This window comes from Monodon monoceros, unplaced genomic scaffold (assembly GCF_005190385.1).
Source record: "Monodon monoceros isolate NGI ecotype Baffin Bay Population unplaced genomic scaffold, NGI_Narwhal_1 Super_Scaffold_11, whole genome shotgun sequence".
Taxonomy (NCBI): domain Eukaryota; kingdom Metazoa; phylum Chordata; class Mammalia; order Artiodactyla; family Monodontidae; genus Monodon; species Monodon monoceros.
Genome location: NW_021703767.1, coordinates 104050798 through 104060136, shown reverse-complemented (window position 1 = coordinate 104060136; position 9339 = coordinate 104050798). Strand labels below are relative to the sequence as shown.

General features: G+C 42.8%; 1 protein-coding gene across 1 annotated transcript in view; it reads right to left on the bottom strand.

The window, feature by feature from the left end:
- Window positions 1-5012: 5012 nt before the first annotated feature.
- CARD8 (caspase recruitment domain family member 8) overlaps window positions 5013-9339 on the bottom strand; it is a 36589-nt gene continuing 32262 nt past the window's right edge. Inside the window, exons 17-18 of the mRNA XM_029213741.1 lie at window positions 7861-8133; window positions 5013-6153 (exon numbers count right to left, since the gene is read on the bottom strand). Coding sequence (XP_029069574.1) covers window positions 6134-6153; window positions 7861-8133 — 293 coding nt within the window. The 3' untranslated portion in view covers window positions 5013-6133. The remainder of the gene's footprint in view (window positions 6154-7860; window positions 8134-9339) is intronic.

The window sequence follows — 9339 nt, the reverse complement described above, 5'->3', positions numbered from 1 at the left end:
GGAAAGCCTGTTGACTGTGCTACAGACTGGGTTTATACAAAGGGACAAAGTGGCACACAAAGGGTCGCTTTCGTTCTAGAAATTGCCATGACATATGCTTCAGAAACATGACTGGCCCAAGAAACAACTTCACAACTAATTCCAATCTTCACTACACGGTCAGTTTTCTGGGTTTTTTTGTTTTAAGCCTGGGTCTGCCGTTTATAACTTGTATGATGTGGCCATGTCGTTTTGCCCTCACCCTACCCGTTTCCTCTTCTAAGTGAAGATAGGGACTTCCCTGGCAGTCCAGTGGTTAGGACTCCGCACTGCCACTGCAGGGGGCACGGGTTCGATCCCTGGTCAGGGAACTAAGATCCCGCAAGCCACGCGGCCGGGCCGAAAACAACAAAAAAAGTGAAGATGCTACTAGAAACTTGATCTGATTAATCAGGGGTTAAATGGAGCAACTCCTACAAAGCACTAGCGTTGCACCTGGCACATAATCTGTACACAATAAATGTGAGCCATCTTTGACAATGATTATTAGCCCCGGGGTTTGGTGACCAGGCCAAATTGGTTAAAGCCTCTTTGCTACTATTTTCTTATCTGTGAAATTCAGAAAACTGTAGCCCCTATTTCACAGCGCTATTGTGAGGACTGAATCACTCAGTCCAGTGCTGGCATCTAGTCAGTGCCGAACACCAATTTTTTTAAATTGTTAGACTGTTTGCTTGAAGACCTCAGTGACGCCCTGTCCCTCCAGGGCACTCAGCTATCCGGGGCGTTCAGCAGAGGAGGCCATCTGGTGCAAGACACGACAGCAAAAAAAGCAGGGTCCTGCCTTTCCAGAACAGAGGGTGGGAGCAAAGTAACTTGGTGAGACCGAGGTCCCCCCTAAAAACAGGCCCCAGACCTAGACTACTAGAGACATTTGATAACAAATTACTTTTTAAAAGAAAATAAACAGTTTAAGTGTTTCTCACACATAAAAATGACTGAATCAGAGAATTAACATAAAAAACAGCTGACAGCTGCCCTACTGAGAGCCAAGAGCTTTGGGGAAAGGGGTCAGTTCTGGAGAGTGGTCTGGCCAGACATCCAAAGGTGGGTTTGGGAAAACTCAAGAGATGCACAAGGGCCTTAGACACCTTAAGGAGGAAAGAAAACATGGGAGGAGAGAAAACCAGCTTTGTCTGAAGCCAGCACAGACAGAGACCGTGAGTCCCCCTGGCCATGTCACCCTGGGCCATGCAGTTGTTGTCCTTGTTTAAGGACAAAACATTTGGTTTTAGCTAGCGTAACTGTGGCTTCCTAGTTTAAGGCAAAGTGAACCTACAATATCGCTGTGGACTGAACATTTGTGTTCCCTTAAAATTCATATGTTGAAGCCCTGATCCCCACTGTGACTGTATTAGGAGATGGGGCCTTTAGGAGGTTAGGTCATAAGCATGGAGCTCTCATAGTGGGATTCGTGCCCTTATAAGAGACTTGGAGAGATCTCCCCCCAACCTCCATGTGAGGACACAGTGACAGGTGGCCTGCTGCAAACCAGGGATAGCTCTCACCAGACACCAAATCCACCAGCACCCTCATCTTGGACCTCCCAACTTCAAGAACTGTGAGAAACACACGTCTGTTGTTTAAGCCGCCCAGTCTGCAGTTTTTTGTTGTAGTAGTCTGAGCTGAGAAAACTTTTAAGTACGTCAGAAAGAGAAAAACAAATACCGTATGCTAACACATATATCTGGAATCTAAGAAAAAAAAAAAAAAGGTCCTGAAGAACCTAGGGGCAAGATGGGAATAAAGACACAGACCTACTAGAGAATGGACTTGAGGATATGGGGAGGGGGAAGGGTAAGCTGTGACAAAGTGAGAGTGTGGCATGGACATATATACACTACCAAACGTAAAACAGATAGCTAGTGGGAAGCAGTCGCATAGCACAGGGAGATCAGCTCGGTGCTTCGTGGACCACCTAGAGGGGTGGGATAGGGAGGGTGGGACGGGGGGAGACGCAAGAGGTAGGAGGTACGGGGATATATGTATACGTATAGCTGATTCACTTTGTTATAAAGCAGAAACTAACACACCATTGTAAAGCAATTTTACTCCAATAAAGACGTTAAAAAAGAAAAAGAAAAAACCCAATGACAATTTTCCAAAAACTGAATTGTATCAACTTTTCGGTTGAAATGTATTTGGTCAGAACAAGTCAAAAACTTTAGTTGCATGTATGTATCTTTGAGTATGATATTAAAATTATGAGTATAAATTATGACATCAATGTAACATCAGAGACAATACACTCACGTAACCTTTTTCAGAAGCAATAGGAACTAATGCTTACTCCGTGCTTACTAAGTGCCAGGCATGTTTCTACAAGTGTTTACCACAAATGCACAGAATCCTCCCAAAAACCCTAGGAGGAGGTGCTATTACCTTCCCCTTTTTATAGATGAGGAAACTAAACCAAGAGGCCATAGACACTTACAGGGTAAGGGGCAGATGCTGGGATCTGAACCCAGGCGGCCTGGCTCTGGCCTATGCACACAACCCCAGTATCCTTTGCTTCTCATATTAAGGTCACACAGTAACTCATCACAACCATGCAAACAGCATCATAGTTACTTATGCTTCTCCTCTCTCCCTCACTACACTGTGAGAGCTTCAAGTACAGGAAATGTCATGTTATTCAAGTATTTGTGTACTCAGGCCCCAGAACTCAAAGATGGTAGAGAAAGGCAAATCTTCATGGGTTTCCACACGTTTCTCATTTCTTTTCCTAATCTAGGAATACATAAGAAAGTCTTTAGTCTTTAAAAATCAAATTATTCCCAATTACAAAAAAAAAAGTTAAAAATTGTAAAATGCACGTGCTTGCTCGGCTCAAAACCATTATACATGCTTAGAATGGGGGAAAACCCAAAATTCATTAACAATTCATTCATTGTTTTTGGTTTTTTGGCCTAAAACAAAGGTTTATTTCTTGCTTGAGGTACATGCTCATTGCTTATCAGCTGGGGGCTCTGCTCTCACGGTTCTCTTCTGGAACACAGGCTGATGGAGCATCAGCTGTCATCTGCTGTCATCATTGCAGAGGGAAAGGAAGGCTGGAAGGTCTCCACAAGCCTGTTGACTTAAATAATTTACATGTCTATGGTTTGGCATTATGTGATCCCTTCAGGAGCAAGGTGCCGCCCAAACATCCATCACTGGTGAACTGGAAAGGGGTTTACCTCCCGTTGCAGACATCGTAGATACAAACTCCTGGACGACAGCTCCCAGAGACCCAAGCAGTCATCTTATCAGCTGGTTCCCACGCTGCCCCCGACAGGAGTGGGTCAGGGGTCCAGCAGGGTGCCTCGATGACCCCTCATCAGCCCCCAGAAACCCCCCAGCAGAGCAGCTCCACTTCTGAACGCTTTACCAATGCAGGTTCCAGGTGAGATTTCCTTTCACAAAAGGCTCCTACAGCTAAAGAAAGAACAGAACTCAGCCAAGCCCCTCCCTGCAGTTAAGTTTTTATAAGTCACAAAACCATCTTTTAGATTTCTCAACTTGCTTGAAAATAAAACACTGCTATAAATGCATAGATCAGACCCCCTTCTAAAAATGAAACTCGTGCCAAAGGTTACAGCAGACAGCAAGACTGTACTTCTGCAGAATAAAGATAGCAGCCTAACTACAGGCTGTTTAACCGGAAATTTACATCACGATTGGAATAAATTGGATCTTAAATCCTCTGGAGGCTCAAGGCTGGAAGTCCCAGTTAAAAAAGCAGGAAGAACTTCAGAACTCTGCACTCAGAATTCAACCCCAGGGCCTCTGTTTTAGTATCAGCAGCCACAGAGCCATTAACAGAAATGCTCAAGCCCTGGAATGTGGGCTGGAAAAGATGCATTCCCAAGCAGTCTGGAATCCCCACCTTCAGCAAACAGTGTGCTGCTTCAACCCAAGAAGGACTTCCAGCAACGGCAACAGGCTGGGCCAACCGCTGAAAACCACTGTCCTCGTGAGAGCACTCTTAAATATTGGCAAATACACTGGCCTCTTTAGAAAATGGAGTGGAAACACACTTCCACATGATGAAGCAGGGAAGAAAGGTTGTCCCCTAAAGCAACCCAAAAAAATAACAATGCGTGCCCCCAATATGCAGAAAAATCCTGTTAACAGAGATGCACAAGTAAGGAACTAATTATGAATCCGCCTGGTTTTACATAAAAACATACCTCCCCATCCACGGGGCGGCGGGGAGACACACTCTAAATCATTCCTGGATTGAGAAGGGTTAGGGGATGTGCAGGTTCTCCCGAATCTTTGCAAACTCCTGGGTTAGTTTACCCTGGTTTACACTCACTCGGCCTCAGTCCAAGAACTGGGGCTGGGAGCAAAACCAACTAACGCCCAAACAGCCAAGATAATAGTAACCAAGGAATATGATGCTTTAAAAAGTAATGTGTCGGGCTTCCCTGGGGGGACACGGGTTCGTGCCCTGGTCTGGGAGGATTCCACATGCCGCAGAGCGGTTGGCCCGTGAGCCATGGCTGCTGGGCCTGCGCGTCCGGAGTCTGTGCTCCGCAACGGGAGAGGCCACAACAGTGAGACGCCCGCGTACCGCCAAAAAAAAAAAAAAAAAAAGTAATGTGTCAGTAAATAATAATACAAAGAAGACATATTAGCACTGTACAAATGCAGATTTATTGTTCTTCCCTTTATCCATAGTAGGAAAAAGGTTGGAAATTGTTAGGAAAGCAGCTTATATACAAAGCACTTCTGAAATTATGCTTTTCTTTGGAAAACAACTTATAAAAAATAATAAACGTTTAAAACATTCAAGTCCTTTAAGTATTTTACACTTCTGAAGGTTAAAACTCCATGTGTTTCCTATAATATATAGACCAATTTTTTAAAAAACTCATAAAGTGACATTGATTTGAATTCCACAGAATCCCTGACCATTAGAAATATGTTCTTCCCTATAAAGTCAATTTGTTCTTCACAGGCAAAGCTATAGTTAAAGTGTGTTTCTCTAATTCATTGAGATTGAATTTTACTCTCCAGCTAATGTCTTCAGGAGACTAATAGTAATTTATAGTTTCTTCAAATAAGTTAACATATCCAAAATGTTAATCACCACATGCATAATTCTGGGAGAGTGACAGTATCTATACATACCAAAAAAAAAAAAAAAAAAGATTTCACCCATTAACAAGAGCCAATATGGCCCATGATTCCCTGGGGCAAGTCCTCTTTGAGAAGAGATGACAGTTTTCCCTTGGTCCTGGCTAAGGTTATTTCTGAGTGGCATTCCTGTGCTCCCCACCCGCCAACCCTCCCCAAAGTAAATGACCCAGGGGCCAAAGTCAAGAAATGTAGTGTTTGGCCTGGTGATTTCAGAAGGTTGATGAACCTGCAGGGACTCTGAAGATGGACCCAGCTGAACTTGCCCAGTGAGATGAGGCAATCACCTCTGAGGGTTTGCACCAACACTGATGGGGAGAGGATTACATTCCTTTCTAATCACCCTAGGACCGGGTAACATGATTGGTTTAATGCTTTAGCAGACCACTAGCCAGACTGGTTAGTAATGTGAGACGTGGAAATCACACCCCACATAAAAAGACATATTGTACCTGGAGGCACATAAGTGTCTGACTGCGTGGGAGCTAAAAGAACAGGAACCTCTCTTTATTGTTAATGTCATTAGGAAAAAAGCTAAACGAAATTGGTGCCATTTAAGTACTCCAACACTTAACTGCTAAAAATGTTTCAAACACTTGATATATATTTCATAGTTCACAGACTCCAAAAGGAAAACTATCGCACTTCTCACCTGACTGCGTTGGGTCATTTTAAGCACCCTTTGCAAGTGTATTTGTTTGGGTGGGGAAGCGGGTGGGAAGGTGTGAGTGGGGGGTACAAAAAAAAAAAAAAAAATCTTGATATTGCAGAGGATTTTTTCTTCCTCAAGGTTTCCAAATCTTTCATTCCCTTTGCCCCTGAATAATGTGAGCTGTGGGCAGCCTGTGAAAGGAGCTGCTTCCACAGGCTGTGCAGCTCTAGGTTCCGGAGTCCACACCCAATTACCACGGCGAGGGTCTTTGCAGGTAAAAGTTCCTGAAGCTTCCTTTTTCAGCTCATCTTCCAAACTTCACGTTTCCTGTAAGAAACCTAACAAAATAGAGAAATGAATTCAGAGATTCATTGTTGGGGGGGAAAGGGCACATGCTTTTAAAGAAAGTCACTTGTCCATTTCAAAAAAGAATTCCTGGGAGTGGCTGGGTTTTCCTGAGCTGAAGATAAACCAGTACAATTTTTTAAGGTTGTAGTTACAAGATACTAAAACGTCCTGATAAAAAAACAAAATTCAGCCAATTAGCCAGACATTGTGGCTACATGAGGGCATAAAACACTGGTAAATCTCTGGCTTTTTGTTTGTTTTTAACTCACAGAAGATTTTTCTCCTATTTAATGAGGGGAATGGACTAAGCTTTTATGATCCCCTTCACTGCTAAAAAATGTCACAAACCCTTGTCAGCAAGTCAAGCGTCTAGTGAGGTCAACAGCAGAGAAAAAGAAAACAAAAAACAACAACCCATTCTACAGGATTTGTGAGATAGTCAGAGTTCCAAGCCTTCCTTTGATGGAAGAGGCTGTGATTAATTCCTTATCACGGCACAGAGGCCAGACCGTCAAGAGGCAGAAGTGCCTAAATGCAAGTAAGTAGATTTCCACATGTGGGCCTCAGTGACTTACATAATTTCAACATACCCAAGAAAAAGAATGAAAAATTTGATACTGAAAAATTGGCTCTTCTATCTGCTTGCAGCTTTTGCATCCAAACAATGGTGGGGGAGTTCAGAAAGCTTGCCCACCACACCTGACAGCATCCTGAGAGTTGGCCGCCCCAGACTTTTACTTTTCATATAAGCTTCTGGGGAGCTGACACACTTTTATATTCTTTAAGGGATAAAAAGTCCAAATAGAATTCCAAATAAAAACCTCTCTCTGATTTGCTGAGGCTTCTGAGAAGTAACACCACATTTGTTAATCATGATAACAATATGTAATAATCAAAGCTGTGAATTGGTTTGACCTTGATTCTAACAATGTGCTAATAAGTAAGTCAAGCCACAAAAAAAGAAGTGCTTAAAACAAAGGAAGGAACCCTGTGGTTTTCTGGATTGAGACCAGAAACAACTCCCTTTAGCTCTCTCTTGGGTTCTGCTCTTTCCCTTCCCTTCTTTGCTGCTGGAGGTTGACTAGTGCCACGCAGTGGCCTCCTGGAGCACTGCTTCAGCACCACAGAAAGCCTAGAAGGATCAATGAATGCTACCAGTCAGGTCCCTGCCTGAGCCTCACTACCTGCCTGGAGCTTTACAAGCAGTACCTCTTTTCGTTATCACACCAGACCCAGGACACTGGGGTTTTGCATCCATTTGACAGATGGGAACATAGAGGTTTAAAGTCAGGTAAGGAATTTGCTTAGTCATGGATATATCGTACAACACAGGGAATACAGCCAGTAGTTTATAACTATAAATGGAGTATAACCTGTAAAATCTGTGAATCACTATATTGCACACCTGTGACATATAATATTATATATCAACTATACTTCAATTAAAAAAAATTTTTTTCTTGCCTAGTCACAAACCTAGCCAGCACTTGAGATGGGATTTGAACACTTCCTCTGACTGCATACACAAGTCACCTTTACTTAGATTATGGCAGCCCACATGCTTACTGCTACAGCATTTGCACAGTTCTCTAAACCCGAGCTTATAAATACACAAGCAACACATTCTATAATAGAAATTTGCTATTTGCAAAGACAGCTTGATTTCAAGTAAATGACTAAGATAACTTCCTGCTTACCTTTCAGCACATCTTGGACTTCAACTGAATTGATGTTTTTCAAGCAGTTCCATAAATTCTGAGCTGTGGCGTTACTCTGCTCCTTTTCTTGCCACTTCTTCAGCATCCTAAACTTATTGATCGTGACATCTTCTTTCTTCTCCAGGATAGCATCAATATCACTAATCTTCAACTTCAGGTTGGCAATGGCAATCTTTACCCACTCCTTCCCCAACTTCTCAGCAAGGTTAATCAACTGAGTGTCTGTTAACAAGGTTTTAGTCTTCACTCCATCTAAAAGCACATGAAGAATTCAGTTGTTCCTCTAAACACTTCATTTATAGCCATTTACAATGAAAACGTATTCTCTTTATATAAAAAAAGAAACCATGATTCAAAACTTTAATAACTGCTTTTAAAATATATTTAAGCGTCGGGCTTCCCTGGTGGCGCAGTGGTTGAGAGTTCGCCTGCCGATGCAGGGGACACGGGTTCGTGCCCCGTTCCGGGAAGATCCCACAGGCCGCGGAGCGGCTGGGCCCGTGAGCCATGGCTGCTGAGCCTGCGCGTCCGGAGCCTGTGCTGCGCAACGGGAGAGGCCACAACAGTGAGAGGCCCGCATACAGAAAAAAAAAAAAAAAAAAAACAAAAAAAAAAAAATATATATATATATATATATATATATATATATATATATATATATATATTTAAGTGTCAAAAAAAATCCCTGCTTTCCCAACTATTTTAAGGACCAAAGGAAACAATTTCATACAACATTAAACTGGGGTATAATGCTCACATGATAATTCAATAATTCAGGGAATGAAATTGTTTTATAAAGCAGCACAAATTAGGTTGGAGTTAAAAAAAAAAAAATCAGGCACCAAAAATAATTTATGTGGCTCAAAAAGAAAAATATACAGCTTTTGCCCTTGCCCAGCTCTGCAACTTCATCTAAGTGTTAATACCACATACAAAATGCTACCTTTAGTGGTCAATAAAGAGAACAGCAAGAGATATGAATTGCAGTCTCCATTCCACCATCTCCTGGCATTAGGGGAAAGAGCACATTCCACGGAAAAGCCAGGGGACGGTATCTGTAATATCTGTTGCTCACTAAGAAACAGTGTCATAATCTTGGAAGGGTATATGTTTGCCAATGGAAACCACTGGCCCCATAAAAAATATCAGCCCTAGCAGTAAGGTGGATTCTCTATGTTCCCACAGGGCAGCAAAGCTCATGGGGTACAGGGTCTCGGTTAAGGATCCTCAAGGCCTTACAAACACTGGAGGTGACATTAGAAAGGAATAAGAGGGAGGAAGAATCCTTCCTGCCCCTCCTCCAGGACCACGACGCTTTCACTCATCTACAGCCAACAATCTGTTAAAGTGAACCTAACGTTTGTATTGGACCCTAACGCACTTCAGTTTCCTCTCTAACGTTCTAGACTGAAGAATGGGTTCTCAAGGGTGGCCCCTGCCCCCTAGTGGTCTCCTGAT